This window comes from Adiantum capillus-veneris, chromosome 24 (genome assembly GCF_014529385.1).
Source record: "Adiantum capillus-veneris isolate H3 chromosome 24, ASM1452938v2, whole genome shotgun sequence".
Taxonomy (NCBI): Eukaryota; Viridiplantae; Streptophyta; class Polypodiopsida; order Polypodiales; family Pteridaceae; genus Adiantum; species Adiantum capillus-veneris.
This window is the reverse complement of record NC_140954.1, coordinates 67,402,378-67,423,293: the sequence shown is the minus strand read 5'-3', so window position 1 is coordinate 67,423,293 and position 20,916 is coordinate 67,402,378. Positions and strand designations below refer to the sequence as shown.

At 44.3% G+C, this 20,916-nt stretch overlaps 1 protein-coding gene across 9 annotated transcripts in view; it reads left to right on the top strand.

The window, feature by feature from the left end:
- Positions 1–1,048: 1,048 nt before the first annotated feature.
- Positions 1,049–20,916, top strand: part of LOC147426525 (DNA-directed RNA polymerases II, IV and V subunit 9B-like) — a 78,900-nt gene continuing 59,032 nt past the window's right edge. For 4 of the 9 annotated variants that reach the window (XR_015186229.1, XR_015186232.1, XR_015186231.1 and 1 more), the window contains exons 1-2: positions 1,049–1,207; positions 1,486–1,564. Coding sequence is in view for 4 of the 9 variants with exons in the window: in XM_086498680.1 (XP_086354806.1) it covers positions 1,179–1,207; positions 1,486–1,564 (108 nt within the window). In the remaining 5 variants the exon portion in view is untranslated. The remainder of the gene's footprint in view (positions 1,208–1,485; positions 1,565–20,916) is intronic. The other 5 variants (XM_086498680.1, XM_086498681.1, XM_086498678.1 and 2 more) reach the window with 3 other exon arrangements.

Here is a 20,916-nt window from a genome sequence, read left to right as displayed (position 1 = left end):
ATTCAATATATGAATTCAGAGTAACGGTTGTAAAGAACTTGGGACTGCACGCCTAACACTAGAAGCTCTCACCGCAACTCCTTTGATGAATCCATGGCACTCCTCTAGATATTACGCAGGGGACCTCTTAAACGAGGATCTAGACCTTTGTAGCATGGACCTTTCAGATAATGAATTGGAGGGCAACATACCTGAAGATTCACTGCCCTAATGATGTTGAGCCTTGGGTTCAACTTGCTGGTGGGTGCCATCCCTGCGAGTTTAATGCATCTCATGACCATAGAATTTCAAGACCTCTCCTATAACAAGCTTTAAGGATACACAACTGCTCCTTTGTGGTTCAAATTAATGTGTCTAATTCTCTGGCCCAATTTTTCTCATCGGCCATGATTCATCCAAACACCAGCCAATGTGTTGCTTTATTATCTCAGTAGTCCCTGATTGCCCATTGAGGATGAGAAAGAAAGCTAGCTTATGATTTTGTTTTGGTAAAGCTATCTAAAAATTAATGTGTCCTTTTCATTGGCAGGCCTTGTGATATTATCACTTGTTATTTTCTTTTTTGAAATGTGTAGCACATACTGCTTGCACAACCCAAAACGCACAGCCAGAGAGAGAGAGAGAGAGAGAGAGAGAGAGAGAGAGAGAGAGAGAGAGAGAGAGAGAGAGAGAGAGAGAGAGAGAGAGAGAGAGAGAGCTTTAGGCCTTGCTCCGCCCTTTTCCCCTCTCCATCCCTCCTTTCATGCCACCTAACCCATCCCCTCATCAAATCTTTGCCCTGCAGACATCGTGTGGAGAGAGATGGGGAGAGAGGATGAGCCTTGCAGACGTCATGTAGAGAGAGAGAGAGAGAGAGAGAGAGAGAGAGAGAGAGAGAGAGAGAGAGAGAGAGATTGATTGATTGATTTGGCATGGCTGCCCACGTGTGTGACTAGAAATAGAGAATCCACTTTCGAAAATGAAGTCAACTTCCTTCTACTTAACCCTCATCATATCACCCTTCCCTTTTTTGTAAACTTAATGAGGTCATTTTTCAAATTTATTTGATCGACTGGAAAAAAAGAGTATGTTTCGACACTTATTTTGCAGGCCTTGTGATTTTATCGCTTGTTACATTTCGTAGTCACTGTGGAGTAAAGAGTTGAGTCTGGGAGAGGCAGCGAGTCCGAGCGACGTCCATGACCCCCCTCAAGTTCTGCGGCACCTGGTAAAACCTCTTTTTTCTTTCCACAGACAAATACATGAACAATCACAGACCCACCCACTTCTGGTCGTATGGATGGATGTGAGCATTGTAGTAGCTGTCCCAACAAGCATGGTGTGGAAGACTGATAGTCCCTATGGTAGTGAACTTTCATGTCTATTTCTTCCGGGTACTCTGGCATCAAGCATGTACATGCAGCTATGGCATCTATGCATTCTGGTTTTGTTTGGCAGCATTATGTTTATAAATCCATTTTTTTGCTAATATGATTTTTGGTGTAGTCATAATTTGCTTTACCCCTGTGAAGGCAAAGTTGAGAACACTCTTTTGTTCGCATGCCGGAACCATTGTGAATTTGAGGTGCGATTTCTCAGCACACATATTCCAAAGTTTGAACTTTGACTGTCAAGATAGTTTTCTTGTTGTTTGCTATTCGTGAGATTTCTTGTTTGGGTCCATTTTTGTGAGATGGAGAGGCTTAATAACCCAAAACATCTTGTTGAAATGCTGATGTGGACAAGTTTGTGTATTGATGGTTTTGACATGGATTCTTTAGTATTTGCGGCACAATTAGGGAATAATCATGAATGGGGTGTGGGTAACCTATAGGTGGAAACCAATGGCTCAAGGCTATGGGATAAAATGCTCTAGACCTGGGGTTACCAAGAGGCACCAAGAATGACATTGTTACCAGTACAAGGTGGGCAAAACAATCACGGAAACAAGCTGAAAAAGAGAAAACTATCTCAAATATGCATGTCACAGCCACAAAACAGTTCTTACTCCCTATGATCAACCCCTAGGAGAGAGTGGGGTCCTAGAAGCTCCACCAAGATCCGCTAGAGAGGTGACAAACTCTAACATGCCTTTGTGTTGTGTCGCTTGAGTGTCGGCCTCATTTTGAGTTTTGCAAGCTTTGAGTATTCTTCTTGAAGAACTTGCCATTCCCCATGCTCAAGCTCCCATGTCCCCTAGGTATATTAATAGTCTTCATAAGTGACGCAAATTGCAATCACAAATTTGCAAGGACTACTAGCATAGGGGTAAGCCTTACGGATTGAAAGCCAAAGTACCACTGTAAGAGACCCCATACACAATAGTATCCATAACAATAGGAATTTTTCGCTCTCTTTTTAAATGTTAAACTAGAAGCATTTGCTGAGATCTGAATTTTATTACAGTACTTAAGATTTTGGTGATTTACAAAAATGAGAATGAGAGAGAGAGTCACGGATTTGGCTCATAGCCATGTGCAAGACTGATTATTTGCAATCGTTGAATGCATTTGTTATGCTTGCTAAATTTTTGTGGGAGCGACTTGAGGAGTTTCTGACGCTTGAGAAGCTTGAGGTGCCTGAACCGCTGCAGGGTGCCTAGGAGAGAGAGGACATGGAAGGCGTGTGGAAGCAAAGTGACCCTCGAACTGGCGAAGTATGTAGACAATTTATAGGGTGATCTTGTATCTGGCAAAGCATGCAGGGAATGTGGACACTTGGTGACACATGCAAGGCTACTAGAGCTCATGCATGGCAGGTGTTGATGCATGCAAGGCAACTGGAGCTCATGCATGGTAGGTGGTGACTCATGCAAGGCAAGGGCTCGAGGCGACCACATATTAATTGGGCGACCCATGTGTAGCTAGGTACAATCATATTCAGCCAAGGGCACCTCCGCACACATTGGCAGTCAACGAGAGGGGACCACCCGTTCCAAGCTTAGTTAGAAGAGGAATGTGTAAACACTTGACACATGGGCTATGTTTAAACACACACACACACACACAAACATCTCTATTTAAAGGGCTAAATAGCCAATTGTAAGAGTCTTTTTGCAGACTCTCCCTGTTTGCTCTTTCATAAGCAGGGTGCCATCTCTTTGATGAGTATTGTATTGTCATATTTTATATTTCATCTAAATAAACAAATACTGAAAGGGGTGCCGATTGAGGGGCTAGTGCCGTGCAAGAGAGGGACTCCACCTCTCCATCTCTTCCTATCCCTTCTCTAATCTCATTCTCTCACTCCTTTTACTTCATGATCTCTACTATTTGTTAAATATAAAGTATTTAATAGTTTATCAACCATTTGTGAGCTGAAAATTCTATTTTGGGCTGTCTATTATCACTTGGGCAGTAGGCCAGTAACCGCAGGAAAGAGAGGAGCTTGGGTAAGAGAAGATTTTTCTCTAACACAGATTGCAGGACCCTCAAGACCCAAGAACCCAAGAACCACAAGAACCCAAGTTCCTTGTGAACTTAAGAACCAAAGATCTCAGTGTATGGTCATCACCCGAAGCGGAATGGATACTTTGCATGAAGGTGATGAGCATGAAGAAGGTTAAGAAGAATTTTCTCCACCAGGAGGTTTTTCCGACCCTCCCCCTTCCCCATCTACGCCACAATTTTGCACCAAATTCTGTGGAGGCTTTGGTCAAGTCGATGATGGACATGATGGCACAACAAGAAGTGAATCGCGTTGCCTTGGAGCGCGAGCGCGAAGCGCGCGAAGAAAGAAGAGCGGCCTTGGAGTTAGAGCATGAGATACAGAGAGACCTATGCATGCAAGAGTTGGTCCGACAAGTTCTCACCTTGAAACCCGAACCGGCTAAAGATGTTGGTAGTTCATCAAGGGACGCAAGCTGAGATTCGGACTCCAACAACCCTGTCATCGAGACCACGTTCAGTAAGTATGATGGTAAAATGGATGCTAGTGTTATTCATTCTTGGTTGCATCAATTTAATGCTTCTTTTGCGACAACTAAGAAGACAGGAAATAGCAAGGTTTTGACGGCAGCTATGTACCTTGCCGGTGATGCCAGTAATTGGTACCACGCATGGCAAGAGGCACAATTGACTGTGCACCTAGAGGAAGCCGAGGAAGGAACGTCCCTTTCCTTCAATTGGGCCGACTTCCAAGACAAGCTCAAGGCACGGTTAATGCCCCCACAATACTTAGCACGGTTGAAAGACGATTGGCGCGGTCTCAAGCAAAATGGTATGCCCGTTATGTCTTTCTCTAATCGTGTTTTGTATCTCGGTACCCAATTACGCAAATTGGATGATGAGCGCAAGGAGGCATTCTTTTATATCAAGTATGATGTCGATGTACTCGATCCAATCAATCTCAACAAGGCCATAGCGATTGCTCTCGCGCAGGAGATGAAGCACATCAACGGAAAGTATAACCGGCCTGTACAACGTAGAGGGCGGTACTATTTCAATTACCTGTTAACTTTACACAGAGCACTGAGAAGGGAAGAGAACACAGTTGCGTCCAGCGACTAGAATGTCACTGCGCACACGAGACCGACACCCTGTAGGCCCCAAAGACTGGCGCCCCTTTCGGTATTTCTTTATTCAAATTAAAGTAGACGATCCGACCACTTAGCACAAGCTTTCACAAAGCTGTCCAAACCTGGCGAGGGCTGAAAACGGAGGTTTTCGACCGGATTTCGACAGCATAACGGCGCAAAAACCCCTGTAGGTCAAAAACACCTGTCTAGGACGGATTCCCTCGATATCTGGAAGCTTTCTGGTGAGCTGTCACAGAAATTCAGCGGGCTGTAATTCTCTGTTTTTCACTGCCGGGTGCCCAAAAGCCTGTACACGCATCCCAAGGCTCTCACGAGGCTCCCCCGGTGTTCCCTTGCAGTTTAGGTGCGAAACCCTAAACCTGCAGAAAAACACAGCAGGCTGTAATTCGCTGTTTCGGATCGTTTTTAGCGGAGCGAACACGCCTACGCGTGTCCCAAGGGCTACCGCACGCAATGGGACAGTTCCCCTATGAATTGGACGAGTTTTCACGCGAGAAAACTCTCCAAACTCGCAATCTTTCGTGATGGAACTGTGCGTACCTGTGGGGGATTAGCAATTAGCTAATCTGGTTCCTGTTCAGAAGGCTCTTGCCTTGGCAAACGTGCATAAACCCCCAGAACTGTACATAGGTCAAATGAGAAGCCCACTAGTGGGGCATAACATACTGTACGCAGGGGAGAGAGAGAGCAGTATGTAGCGTGCGGGGCATCACTCCCGTCACCATACTGTGCATAGAGGGCAAGGTAAGCATTCCATAGCTTCTGTACCTGCTACAATCCACTTGAGGCTGAAAATGGCGCCCCCTTTGTTGATATGCAGCTCATTTTTGCCTCCCAGAGTGGCAGAATCGCTCACAGGCTGACACGTTGCCCAGTTTCCGAGTTTGGGCTTTCCCTTCTAAAAACATTTCAACTGGTGCGTCGGTTGACTTGACAGCAGAGCAATAAAATGTTCCCCTTGTCATTCCAGAGCTAATGACGCGAACACATTTTCTGGTCAAAAATAGCAGTTCCCTAAATTTTAGGAGATGCTTCCATGGCGTCCCTATCGGTCTCCTGACCATCATTGAAGACTACCATTTGACCACCATCTACAATGTGGGTTAATTTACTGGCCCCTTTCAACTTATAAAGTTGTAGTGACTTACGAGTGGCCCAAATTCCAGTTTGGCGCACATGAGCTTCCATACTCATCAGAATTCAGTGCTAACTGGCCCGGGCAGTCCCTGTTTGACCGGCCTAGATCCCCGATGTGAGAAACCCATTTGGCTGCAGTCGTTTCACACTGGCCATGCAATGTCCACTTGCACTTTTTCAAGGGTTCCGGGACAAACAAGTAAACAAATAAAATAAATATATCTAATACTTATTTACGAAAGGCAACAAGAAAAATACACCTCATGGTGACACACCCCACCCTTGAAATACTGCAAGCGACCTTGCTTGCATGCCAATAATACATGCGGATATCTCCTGATATCACATATATTCTATGATGGGAATCCAAGATATACATGCTTCCGGAAATGTAGCGTTGGACGATTAAACAATCCCACCAACCTGGCTACGACACATATATCAAGCATAGAAGTCTTCTAGTGTACTCTTGAGCACAAACTTCTCTAGCTAAATTCTGTATGGAAAGAGTAGATACAATTGCTTAACTACTCTCTTGAGCATCATGAACCATGCTCTTGCCTTGCTCCAAAAAGGCTGCATCAAGTCACTGTGGGTTCCATCTGAAAGGCTTCAAGATACAATTGCAATAGCTGAGGTGAATCAACCAATTCAGACTCTTCCATCCATTTGGCATCTAATGATGGATAGTTCTTGAACTTCACCAAATAGCGTCTTGCAACCTTTCCTCTAAACTTTCTTTCTTTATGTACCAATATCTGTTCAGGAACAAGGATTTCATCCAATTCTTCCACTTGGGTTGTTCCTCATCAAGCATATTCTCTGGCACATCACCAACAAAGGGCCTTAGAAGGCTGACATGAAAAGCATTATGTATTTTCCAGCCTTCTGGTAGCTTTAACCTGTAAGCTACATCGCTGATCTTTTTTGAAATCTGAAAAGGACAATAATATCGCATACTGAGCTTAGGAAACAAGCGTTCCTTGCCTTTCCTTTTCCTTAACCTGGCCTTTTCAAAGCGCAAAAGTACCCAATCACCAAGTGAAAATACAAGTTCACGACGGTGACGATCAACAGCTTTCTTTTGCTTAGCCCGAGTCTTCTCAAGAGCAATCTTTATCTTCCTGTATGTTTCATCCATATCTTGCACATACTTGTCTGCCTCAAATATCTTGTCCTTAGTCTGCAAAATGGGTGGGACTTTCTTTCCTCCTTCCACCATCTCAAATGGTGCCTTACTTGTTGATGTATGCACAGTGTTATTGTAAGCATATTCAACCAATGGGAGATGGTGTTCCCAAGTTGCCTTGTGCTCTGAGACATAACATTTGAGTAGGTCCAAGACAGTAGAATTTGCCTCTTCTGACTGCCATCAGTTTGCGGATGAAACGAAGAAGAGAACTTGAGCGTAGTGCCCATGTTCTCAAACAATGCCTTCCAGAAAAGACTCGTCATATGTGGATCCCTGTCACTGACAATTGACTGAGGCATCCCATGATATTTAAAGATATTGCTCATGAATATCTTGACCATGTGTTCTGGCTTTATCTTCTTCCTAACAGGAATGAAATGGCCCTGCTTACTGAACCTACAAATGATAGTCCAAATCCCATCATTTCCTGTTTGCGTCCTTGGAAGATTAAAGATAAAGTCCATTGCTATACTTTCCCATGGCCTATCAGGGATCGGCAATGGCTGCAACAATCCCGGTTGCTTTTGTCTGTCAAATTTGACTTTTTGGCATACTAAGCATGATCTTACAAATGTGTCAACATCTTGACGCAAAGCTGGCCAATAGAAGAATGCCTCAACCCCTTTCACTGTCGCATCAATTCCACGATGCCCAGCATAAGGTGGAGCATGACTTTCCATCAAAATCTTTGGCCGTAACTGTTTAGTAACGCATAACTTTCCATGCATCATGAGAAAGTCATTCTTAAGCATATAGTGCTCATGATGTTGCCTATCAACAAGCTGGTTATAGATCCTTGCAAAATCTGAATCTTCAGCATATTGTGTCTTCATTTCGTCTAGTTCACAATGGTACGGAATTGACATTGCTGAAATTTGGGGCTTTCGTGACAACGCATCAGCCACCACGTTCTTTTTCCCTTGCACATGCACAATCTGAAAATGGAACATTGACAAGATGTTTGCCCATAGCATGTGCTTCTCAGACAACTTCGTCTGTGTAAGAAAATATCGCAAGGTTTGATGATCCGTTTGGACAACAAAATCAGCCCCTAGCAAATAGTGTTTCCAACTAGTGAGAGCATGAATTACTGCCAGCAATTCTTTCTCATAGACTTGCAAGTTCCTTTCAGTCTTCAAAAGAATTCTGCTCTCATATGCGACTACTCGGCCATTCTGCATTAGAACTGCACCAAGACTATGGCCACACGCATCACATTGAACCACAAAAGGTTTAGAAAGATCTGGCAAAATAATTACCGGATCTGAAGTCAGCTTCTCTTTCAAGTGTTTGAATGCTAAAATTTCCTTGGTTGTCCACTTGAAAGTAACTCCTTTTCCTTGTAGTGCATGGAGTGGAGAAGCAATCTCAGCAAAATTTCGGATGAACCTCCTGTAATAGGAACATAAGCCTAGAAAGCTTCGAATGTCATGTACGGACTTCAAGTCTGGCCATGACCTAATTGCTTCCACTTTAGCGGGATCCATGCGTACCCCATCCTTTAAAACAATGTGCCCAAGGAAGTGAATTTCTTGCAAAAAGAACTCACTTTTCTTCGCATTAATGAGTAGCCTGTTCTTACGTAACTCATTGAAAACTGCAGTCAAGTGATCCCTATGCTCCTCTTTAGACTTTGAGTAGACAATCATGTCATCAAAGAAGGTACCCACGAAGTTTCTATGTGGTCTAAAAATTCTGTCTATCATTCTATTAAATGTGGCAGGAGCATTTGTGAGACCAAATGGCATGACAAGAAACTCATAGAGACCAAATGTTGTCCTGAACGCAGTCTTATGGACATCTTCTGGTCTAATGCGTATCTGATGATACCCGCTCTTTAGGTCTATTCTTGTAAACAATGACGCTCCCTCAAGCCGATCAAGAATGTCATCTATCCTCGGTATGGGGAACCTGTTCTTGATGGTATTCTTATTCAAGGCGCGATAGTCAATGCACATGCGCCATGAACCATCCTTCTTCTGCACTAAGAGTACAGGCGAACAAAAAGGGGATGAACTGGGCTGAATCAGCCCCTTCTCTAAAAGCTCGTTGACCTGACCCATAATCTCTTTCTGCTGGGCTGCACTAACCCTGTATGGTGGTCTATTCGGTGGACTAGAACCTGGCACAAGATCTATAGTATGATCCTCAGGTCTCTCAGGAGGTAACTCCCCTGGCAAAGAGTCTGAAAAACAATCACTGAAACCACTCAAAAAAGTACCACTCAAAAAAGTTGACCTGTCTTTATCTAAGGTAGACAAATTAGATACAACTTGAGGTACTTCTTTTGCAAAGATCAAGTACGCAGAAAGATGATTCTTTATTACAGATGAAATAGCAGAAGCAGAAACAACTGGAACAGACTCGCCTTTAAGCTTTACATCAAGGACAAGGGTAATCTTTTTGTTGTAAGTATCCACCATAGCATGCAACCTGTAACACCATGGGATACCCAATAACACATCACAGCCCTCAAGCGGCATAATATGAAATTCTTCCACATCCACATAGCTCTGAATGTGCAGACGAAGCTTTTCCAGAATGGGAGTAACAGGCTCTGAATGTCCTGGGCATGCCAAACTTGCTTTGCCTATCATACCCATCTCCTCTGCACGAATGCCCAACTTTGATGCCAATTCTGGTGATATGAAATTTGCACGGGCTCCTGGATCAAAGAAAACAAGCACTGTCTGGTCTCTAACTTTGCCCCAAGCTCTGCACAGCTCCGTGGCATCTGTGTTTGGCTGATCTCCAACCAAATCTGGAACAAGTCCTGCACTTGGCTTTGGCTTCTTCCCTTTATGGTCTGACTTGTCATCCTTATCCTGTGACTTCTTCTGTGGGCACTCATTTGCAAAGTGTCCTTCCTGTTCACAAATGTAGCATTTCTTGGCCTCCCTAAGAGCTTTCCTTTCTTGAAAAGTTTTGCCAGAAAAATGCCTTTTTTGTCCTTGTCCTCGTTCCGAAGAAGATTTAGACTGCTTCTTGGACGTATCAGCTTCTTGAGTGGAGGGCTTCTTTGCAGGAGACTCAGAAGGCTTTGCTGCAACATTGCCCTTGGCTGAAAACTGTTTGCCCTGGGCCCCTTTCTTGTGGCTATTAAATCCATCGGAATCTCCCTTCGACAAATTGTTGGCCACTCTTGCATTCTCTATCAATTGAAACATATTCATGACAGTAGTCTTTGTGCAGTAGTCCCTGATTTTCTTGGGCAATCCGCAACAGTACTTCTCAATCTGTTTTGACAATGGCACAAACCTGTAAGAGGTGACTGGCAACAGTGCGGCCCAAAACCGTTTATTGTACTCTTCCAGATCCGCACACTGTTTAGCATTCAACTCGTGCCATTCCGTCATTACATCCACTTCAAAAGTGTTTGTCAACCATGCAGGCGCAAAAAGTTGTTTGAATTGGACCCACGTTGTTGGGGCTTGACCCTGGTTCAACAATGCGGTCCACCATTGGAGCGCATTCCCTTTCAAGAAAGTGGCAGCCTTGCGTATCTTTGAAGATTCCGTGAAGTTGCCTCCAGCATAAGCTGCATCGAACTGCTGTATAAAGGTCAAAGCCTTCAATTGGTCCTCAGTTCCTCTGAAAGTTTCAAACTTCACTCCCTGCCCACCTTCCTTGTAATCCTTAGGCTGACTCAAAGGAGCCACATTATCATAAACAGGTGCCTCTAGCAGTGGTGCTCTATGAGTGTTCATTCCAGCACTCGCATCAAGTGTTTTCCCTGTCATATCTGCATTTTGTACGTATGGCTGCGAAAAACCAGCCATACCAAATTGTGTTCCAGGCACTCGAAACTGGCCATAGACACCTTGAAAACCAGGTTGGACACCCATGTTCGCGTACATAGGGTTACCCATGCCTATTTGCATTGTCCCGAACACATTCCCTGGCATATAACCTGTGGAAGGTCCAGCCATAGCTTGAAACACTGAACCACCTCCAAAATAACCAGGATAAGTATTAGGTAATGGAAGGGTCTGACGCATAGCCTTTTCATTGCTCCCTTGACCATTCACAAACGGTTCCTGTCCAGCTAAAGCAAGTTGCTTTGGATCATTGGACACCGCTAGTTGCTCAACCACATGGGCTTTCCCTCGAGCATCATGAGTCCTCTGCGCATTGGAAATCTCCTTTTCCTGCAACGGCTCAGTCATGCCCTGTGTAGGAGGCTGAAAACCCTGTGTCGGAGCCTGTAAGAATTCCTGCATCCTTGGGTTGTTAGCCAACTGCTGAAACATGTCCATGCAACATCGTAGTTGAGTTCTAAACAACCTGTCCTCTTCTTGAAGAGTTGAAGGAATTTTCTCTGTGCCATGTGAGGAAGATCCCTCTTTAGGTACTTGGTCTCTCTTCTCTGCCATATCGACAAGCTCTGTGTTGCTTTCACCCACAACAATCCACGCTGCACTTTTTGAAGAAAAAGTGACTATCCCGTCGATGGAACCATATAACCGGCCTGTACAACGTAGAGGGCGGTACTATTTCAATTACCTGTTAACTTTACACAGAGCACTGAGAAGGGAAGAGAACACAGTTGCGTCCAGCGACTAGAATGTCACTGCGCACACGAGACAGACACCCTGTAGGCCCCAAAGACTGGCGCCCCTTTCGGTATTTCTTTATTCAAATTAAAGTAGACGATCCGACCACTTAGCACAAGCTTTCACAAAGCTGTCCAAACCTGGCGAGAGCTGAAAACGCAGGTTTTCGACCGGATTTCGACAGCATAACGGCGCAAAAACCCCTGTAGGTCAAAAACACCTGTCTAGGACGGATTCCCTCGATATCTGGAAGCTTTCTGGTGAGCTGTCACAGAAATTCAGTGGGCTGTAATTCTCTGTTTTTCACTGCCGGGTGCCCAAAAGCCTGTACACGCATCCCAAGGCTCTCACGAGGCTCCCTCGGTGTTCCCTTGCAATTTAGGTGCGAAACCCTAAACCTGCAGAAAAACACAGCAGGCTGTAATTCGCTGTTTCGGATCGTTTTTAGCGGAGCGAACACGCCTATGCGTGTCCCAAGGGCTCCCGCACGCAATGGGACAGTTCCCCTGTGAATTGGACGAGTTTTCACGCGAGAAAACTCTCCAAACTCGCAATCTTTCGTGATGGAACTGTGCGTACCTGTGGGGGATTAGCAATTAGCTAATCCGGTTCCTGTTCAGAAGGCTCTTGCCTTGGCAAACGCGCATAAACCCCCAGAACTGTACATAGGTCAAATGAGAAGCCCACTAGTGGGGCATAACATACTGTACGTAGGGGAGAGAGAGAGCAGTATGTAGCGTGCGGGGCATCACTCCCGCCACCATACTGTGCATAGAGGGCAAGGTAAGCATTCCATAGCTTCTGTACCTGCTACAATCCACTTGAGGCTGAAAATGGCGCCCCCTTTGTTGATATGCAGCTCATTTTTGCCTCCCAGAGTGGCAGAATCGCTCACAGGCTGACACGTTGCCCAGTTTCCGAGTTTGGGCTTTCCCTGCTAAAAACATCTCAACTGGTGCGTCAGTTGACTTGACAGCAGAGCAATAAAATGTTCCCCTTGTCATTCCAGAGCTAATGACGCGAACACATTTTCTGGTCAAAAATAGCAGTTCCCTAAATTTTAGGAGATGCTTCCATGGCGTCCCTATCGGTCTCCTGACCATCATTGAAGACTACCATTTGACCACCATCTACAATGTGGGTTAATTTACTGGCCCCTTTCAACTTATAAAGTTGTAGGGACTTGACGAGTGGCCTAAATTCCAGTTTGGCGCACACGAGCTTCCATACTCATCAAAATTCAGTGCTAACTGGCCCGGGCAGTCCCTGTCTAACCGGCCTAGATCCCTGATGTGAGAAACCCATTTGGCTGCAGCCATTTCACACTGGCCATGCAATGTCCACTTGCACCTTTTCAAGGGTTCCGGGACAAACAAGTAAAAAAATAAAATAAATATATCTAATACTTATTTACGGAAGGCAACAGGAAAAATACACCTCCTGGTGACAGAAAGCCTAAGGAAAACAAGACTTCTCCAAGTACCACTCAGACTTCTCAAAATGATAAGAATGGTAACTCTTCTAACCAATCTTCATGTAGTCTCTCAGAAAAGAACTCTCCAAATGAACCTAAGGGTAAAGCTAACACAATTGCTAAACCTAAGGTCGTTGTTATCATTGTCACATCAAGGGTCACATAAAAAGAACATATCCTAAGCTTGAATCTAATGAATCTAAGGAACCCATAGAACCCATGTCTCTGTCAATGCAATAAATGAGCACACGAGTGTGACCCAAGTCTCTCGTGATCCTCCCATTGATGAGTCTCTCATTAAGTGTTATGGTCATGTGAAGGATCAATGTTTTGTCATATTGTTTTACCTAGGCAGTATGCATGATGTGATTAGTGAGTCTCTTGTCGAAAGAGCCCGCTTGGAGGTTAGCAAGACATCTCCTATTGAGGTGTCGGGCTTCGCTCCCGGTATGGACTCTCTCATCACGCAAGAGTGCTGTTTTGTTCACTGTTCAACAAGCATCCTTCCGTAGAAAATTTGTAGTCTCTCCTCTCTCAGGATCTGATATGCTTTTAGGCATTTGATGGCTTCGTGAGCATAACCCTCTCATTGATTGGGCAACTAATACGTTCACTTTCAATGCTAAAAGTGATTCTCCCATTGTCATTCGTGGCGAGCAAGTTGTTCATTCTTCATCTCTCATTTCTACAGTGCAGGCGAAGATTGAAAAGAATCAGGAAAAGGAGACTCTCTGAGTCTCTTCTTTTCCAAAGCATGGCACACATGATTTGGATGATAATGAATTGCATGATGAATTGCATGATGATGATAAGCATGATGATTTGCATGATAATGATGTGATTGTTCACAGGGATGATGGTTTAGTTGATGCTTTTTCTAGCGAAGCTAACCTCGTTGCATATACGATCAATCACGAAGAACCGATCTTGGTTCTCGAGTCGAGGAACCCCCACAGGAAGTATTATGTGTTCGAATGATTAGTCATCACGCATTGTTCAAGTATTTCATTCGTGATACTTTCCTGTATTTTAGTCACCGTCATTATGTGATCCCTTTTCATAGGCATGACATATTATACGTTGAACACGATTCACTCATGAATGAATGAGCACGGATGTATGCGGATTACTCATGAAAAGATGAAATATTTGCACCCGAGGAATTCACATTCCATGTCTCTTCCTTGGCATGACACAGTATCCGAAAGAGCACAAGAAGGATTGAGCATCAAGCATCGACATCTCCATTGTGATTTGCCACAGTTGATTGATTTAGATCAGAAAGTCAATATTCGACCCCATTGTTTGCGTGTGTTTGATGAACGGTTTGACACTGTCTCTTTGTTCATCTACATTGCATGCACAGTCTTTAAAGACGACTAGAATTTTTCCAGTCACTTTACATGGAATGGGTATGTTCATGTTTTTGTGTTGAAAGTGGTTTCATGAATTTTCATCCTCGGAGATTCTTGAAGAAGGTAGATGCATGACTCTAGACGAAGTTGAAGCATTGAAGGAGCCTCAGAAGATTTGTCGCTTTCGGCGCGGCCCAAAGAAGCAAGCGTTGCAGACCTTTATGAAGTTCAAGTATCGCATGACCCACGCATCAGAGTCGGCCGGCGAAGAGTCCTTTCCAGGATTCCAGACGCTGTTGGCGATCTCTCTCGACGCCACACAATTCGGTACCAGTATCTCATTTTGAAAAGGAGGGGATGTCACGTGCACATCTAACCCTATGTGTACGTGGACAAGATACTTCATGGCATGGATTGAGTTCAGTTCAGTTAGCCTAGTTTAGGAAGTGTTTTGGCACTTTTGTGAGTCTGTTCGCAAACCGTGCATGTCCAGGCACTTAGAGTAGATGCATATTCTCTGGTTGCACACAACATGACCATCAGATTTTAGTCAGAACCCATCAGGAGCATTTTTACAATGCATAGACCTATTTTCCCTATTTTAGCCAATTTTTCACTTATTATTTTTAAGTGACTTTTGTTGGGAAACTGGGTAGGGCAATTTAGCAAGCCAGTATATAAGAAACCCTAGCGCTCGCACTTTCTTGCAGAAGAGGCAGCAGGAACCGTGTGTTCGATAGTGCACCTTCTCAGCAAGACCCCCCGACAGGAGACATAGCATTTTCAGCCAATAGACCCAAGAAGAGCCTAGCGTGTTTCATCAAGATCAGCCAGCGTTTTGCAGACATCAGGAGAAACTTGTCGTTAGTAGATTCTAGCAGTTTACCTAGCGTTTTTGCAGCAGACCCCAATTCAGCCCTAGCGTTTTTGGAGCAGCACAGCAGCCCAGCGTTTTGCTGTTCCTCGGCGATAGAACCCAGATTAGCATCAATGTTTTCAGTTTTCAACAGTTAGACACCGCAGTAGAAGTCCCAAACCTCGCAGATCCCACCTTCCCGCAGCAGATCCTCGCCACATGGTCAGATCCACTGAAGTTTGCAGATTCAACCTGGAAAACGCAGATTTCAGCATCTGCGTTTTCAGCGTGTCGTCGTTGCATCGTCGACATCGTCGTCGTCTCCGACATAGAGTCAAAATTCAACAGATAAAGATTTGCAGATTTCAACCATTAGCGCTTTCAGATATTAGCCCGTCTCGTCATCGTCCTCAACATCGTCGGCAAGTCCATAGCATTGTATAGATTTGTGCAATCAATAGTAGACCGCTCTCGCCATAGAGAGTGGGGCCTTCGGAGGAGGGTTTGACAACATTTTGGTGTCGTATTCTTCTCTCTCTATCTCTCAGTCTTAGCACCTTCATTCACAGTGTTTGCCACTTGTTTGTGATCATTTGCACTCTCTCACTAAAGGAATGGAAGGCTCTCCCTTCTGTAAGTAAAAGGAACCCTTGAGCACAGTTTGGAGTACTCATCTTGAGCAAAGTTCAACATTCACTTCCGCTGCACCTTACAGTACTGTTGCCATGTGGCTTGCCAACACAAAGTACGGGCCTGTTATCCGTACAGCCTGCTGCCACGTCATCACTAGCATGACCGGGTGGTCATGCCACGTCATTAGTTTGTGACATATTCCCCTCTTGAAAAAATTGTAATCGTCCTCGATTACGCCTGCAAAATCAGACATAAGCCATAAACTAGTTAAGTAGACACCGACTCTTAAGTACCGACGCTCTAGACAACACAAATCCAACACTTCTACAAAGACGACAATCACATCATATCACTTTCAAATCATATCACATAGAGCATAGGACCATGATTCCTGGCAACATATTTAACAATCGCATCTAGATCCGCAATGGACCTCACTGATGTCGGATTAGCTAATCCCATATTGTGATCATGTCCATGTATTTCGTTCTGATCTAGGACCATGATTCTTGGCAACGTATTTAGTAATCGCATCTAGATCCATCCCGTATCTCATTGATGTCGGATTAACTAATCCCATATTGCGATCATGTCCATAGATTTTTGTAGACCAAAATGTTGCAGTCATGTGGTCAATCATTCCATCTGCACTCAAGCACAATTATGTGCGAGTAATCATTTCTGGGTATCCCAATCCATCACTCAGACACTGAGTTCATACTGAACAGAGTGTTAATCATTTAGTTCTAGCTGTGTGACCATTTCATCCTGCGGGAACTCTTGATGCGCTCATGAGAGTTCCATTGAATCATTCCTCATGATTCAAAATTCATGATTCTTTTCGGTGTGAGGTTCATTTGGGAGCTATCATTGCTCCAAAATCATCATCTTATTGTCGATTTTCACCTGTTATCTGCACATAACTAGCAAGTTCTTCCAGAAAACATTAATTTCATACATAAATCAAATTCACCATAGAGAATTTCCATGCAGTTCACAAATCACACACTTATTTCATATCGAACACAATGTCCAATCATCTAGTCATCTCATCCGTCCAAAAGTCTTGATGCGCCTAAATCCCTGTGTAGCCATCTCATCCCACAGGAACTCTTGATGCGCTCATCACAGTATCCAGTCATCTCATTCATATGGAATCTTGATTCACTAGAATCATTCATCATCATTCAGCATTCCTCATGCGTCATCATCTATTCATTCAAATTTCAAAATTCATCATTCTTATCTTGAATCGACGGATTTATTCCTGGGCTACCGTTGCTCTCGATTGCTTTCAGATGCAAATTCCTTGCCATGTCATCCTCGATTTCACCTGCAAAACATGCAAAATTTCAAGCAAATGGTTCACCTCTTTGCAAAAGAGTCGATGTCCGGCTCCATGCTTCCAAATGCTTTCATATGCATGTTCCTCGCTCCTAGTAGTTATCTGTACACAGATAACAAGAACTTCCACACATACTTTTTTTTTTTTGGGTGCAAAAACCCTAATTTTCCAAAGTTATTGGATATAAGATTTGTTCATGTCAATGCGTAGAGTTTGTTGAGAGGATCAACTTTGCCTTTGTCGCGTATCCAAATTCTCATCCATTGAAGAGATGTTTAAAGGTCTTCTGGCAAACTTCCTTGTCGAAAATTTGTCGTATTCTTCATTCTTTACTTCAGTTCCCGTGCCGGATTTCAACTTTTCTTTGCCTTCCCACCGTGGGATGTTATCTCTCTCAGATTCTCCACGAGAAACCATGTGTAATCTGGGATTCTTTATGGCTTATGCCCTGTAAGACAGAGCGATGAAGACGGGAGCGTGCCCGATGCGCGATGAAGTAAGGGTGGGAGTGGCTGATACGTCTGGGGTCGGAACATGAAGATTCTTCGATATCAATTTCCAAAGTGCCATGTTTCCTCTTTGATAGGACCAGTACGCTTTGAGAAAAGCACACACCTGATACTTTGACACCATTGTTACAGACTTGGACACCCCAAGTCGAGAATCCGCTCCGACACGAGAGAATCACTTAAAATACTTCACAACTTTAAAATTTAAGTCGACACGGTCCGACGTAGTTCCGTGCCCAGAGGTGTTGGCCCCAAAACTTGGTGCCCCTTTTGATATTTCTTTATTATATTAACCCGAGGGTCCCTCTGCTCTCGGGCTCTACGGTCAGATGCTCTGAAGAGCGAGGCCCCAAAGGATCTATTTATTCTTACAAGGGATACCTTAAAAGCAGAGCCCTAAAAGCTTCTAAACTCAAAAGCAAATGGTCCCGAAAACTGGCAAAAGCAATCAATGCAATTTGCGGAATTTCGTACAGTAGCCATGTCAGTGTGCAAGCGCATATTGCGGAAATCCATACTGCTGCCACGTGACATGCTAGCGCAAATTACGGGCTTGCTATCCGTACAGCCTGCTGCCTGTGAGAGTGCGCGTGTGCGGAAGCGTGAGAGGAGAGGAGAGAGAGATAAGACACAAAACACTCGATGTAGGAAGAGGGGGCGATCAACTCCCCATGACCATAAGAGCATTAAGACTAGTACAATTGAGATATATAATGTGGGCACCCCCCGGGAAAGCCCACGACCCAACATAAAAAGATATATGGAAACATCCCATGGACGCCTAGCTAAGGTGGGTGGCCGGCCTAGAACTCGGGCGACCGGACAATGTAGCAGGACAATGTAGCATGCGGCCGGCCCAGAAGTGGACGGTCGGACAATACAGTCTATATGCATATGCAAAGGGTGGCCAACCCGGAGGCACACTAGCAGGAGATGTATGCTCTAGACCTATGAAGTAGCAGAGTGGTGTAGGTCTAACATTGCCATGTCATCATTAGCATGCCCAGGTGGTCATGCCACGTCATCAGTTTGTGACACTGACACTCTTTTGGTTGAAGGTGCAGAGCGTGAGTACCGACATTGTACCGAATTCAAGTAATATGAAGAAATATCGGAAGGCTTCAACTTATTTTGTGTATGCCTTTTCTACAAACATTTTTAAGTTAATAATGTTATGTTTTATCTAGTTTTGTTTTGTAGCAAATAAAGTAATCTAGTTTTTTCTTAATTCTTTTTCTTGTGTCCCTTGCTTTTATAGTTTTATGAGTGCTTTATTCCCTCTTATAATTCGTGAATTCAGACTATTCTGAACTTATGAAGGTATATAGAAGTCTGTTTAGTCTGTTCTTTTCCGTTGGCACGTGGTGCCCGTCTCCCGTTACAATATGCTTGGGTGAAAGCTTACTTTTTGAAGAATGGAGGAGATTCTGTGGCAAAAATAAATCCTTGCAGATAAAGAAAAGACCTTATTATTGATTGTTAAGCTCAAAGGCAAGCCAATCTTGTATGTGATGATGTGGCATACTTTCGGATGCTTTAACAAGTTTTTTTAAGTTAGTAGCTGGAATTAAATGGACCAGTTTGAAACCTCAAAATATGATGACGTGGCACCTGTATGGACATCCCAGAATCTACAGTGGATTTTTAGGGACGGTACGGAAACCCTCGATTTTTAGAAATTTGCCTTGTGGCCATCAACCTTTCATATCTAATGCTTTTTGGCCTTGGGCCTTTACGTATGAGCCTTGGGAGCCCTCTCTAGCAATCTACAACGCGCAGAAGGTAGAGAAGGTGCTCCGCGGTAGCTGTATTTTGTGATCGTCATCAAAGAAAAAAATATCGAAAGTGGCGCCTGTCTTTGGGGCCAGTGTATCTAGAAGCGGAACTCCGCTGCTTTGTGTCGACACTTCTCTCTCTGTTAGTTCAGCCTGTTGCGGGTTCTGCTTGTGAGTTGCACCTAGGGCTCTGACACCATGTCAAAGGTGACAGCGGAAGATGCACCGACGATAAGAATTGGCTCATGATCCGGTGGGCACCTTGACTCTGAATTGGAACACCTGCAATGCCATATACATGAACAAGGCACTTGTGGAGAAGAGATATCATTGAGGGAGAAAGAGAGGGGGCACTTGCCGGCAAGGCCCCAAGGGACACTAGGCATAAAAAAAAGGCTGGCTGGCTGGCTGGCTGTACGGATGTCGCAATTTGCCTTGACATGCTGACGTGGTAGGCCGTACGGAACCCCTCGTTTTGTGCTGACAAAAGCTGACGTGGCAGTGTACGGACTCCTGTGTTTTTTGCTGTGAGCTTTTGAGCTTGAAGCTTTTGAGTTAGAAGCTTTTCATGTATTGCTTTTTGAAGAGCCCCAAAGAGCCTTCAAATATGATCCCAGGGCCACTCTCTGACTGAGACTGGCTGACGAGCAACAAAGTAGGGAGGACCCTCGGGCCTTGTAACTTTGCTCAAGCATTAATTTAAAAATAAATACCGAAAGGGGCGCTAGCTTTTGGGGCCAATACCTCTGGGCACAGAACTATGCCGGGCCGTGTCCACTTAAGTGAATTGTGATTAAGTTTGTGAAGTGTTTAAGTGATTCTCTCGTGTGTCGTGCCAGATTCTCGGCTTTTTGTGTCCAAGTTTGTAACAGTGGTATTAGAGCTTAAGGCAGGTGCTTTTCTTAAAGCATACCGGTCCTACCAAAGAGCAGACAAAGCACTTGGGCACTTTGAAAATTGTTATTAAAGAATCTATGTCCCAACGCCGGATTTATTAGCCACTCCCACCCTTCGTACATCACGCATCAGGCGGCTCTCTTTTTCATCGCTCTGTCTTACAGGGCATAAGCCATAAAGAATCCTAGATCATACATGGGTTCTTGTGGAGAATCTGACAAAGATATCACCTCTCAGTGGGAAGGCAAAGAAAAGTTGAAATCCGGCGCGGGAATTGAAGAAAAGAAAGAAGATTTGGGCAAATTTTTTGGCGGAGAATTTTGCTAGAGCGAAGTACAAGCGTGAACTGCAGGTCGACACGTGTGTGAAAAGATTGATCAAGTACTCGAGAGATTCGAGATTTGCGAAACACCTGAAGAATTACCCGATTGATGAGATTCACTTGAGATTGCATGAGGCCATTGATTCTCCTCTGAGGACGGGAGGAAAGCTGAAAGGACAGACGAGTGTAGAAAAGCGGAAGCTTTACTCGCAGGAAGAGCTGGACAAAACTGTTGACTAGAAGATGAACCAAATACTGGAAAGGACATTGAAAGGGATAATGATGTGTTGACAATCTGGTTGCTTGTGTATAGATAACCGGAAACAGGAGCGAGAACTCGCATTTGTATGCA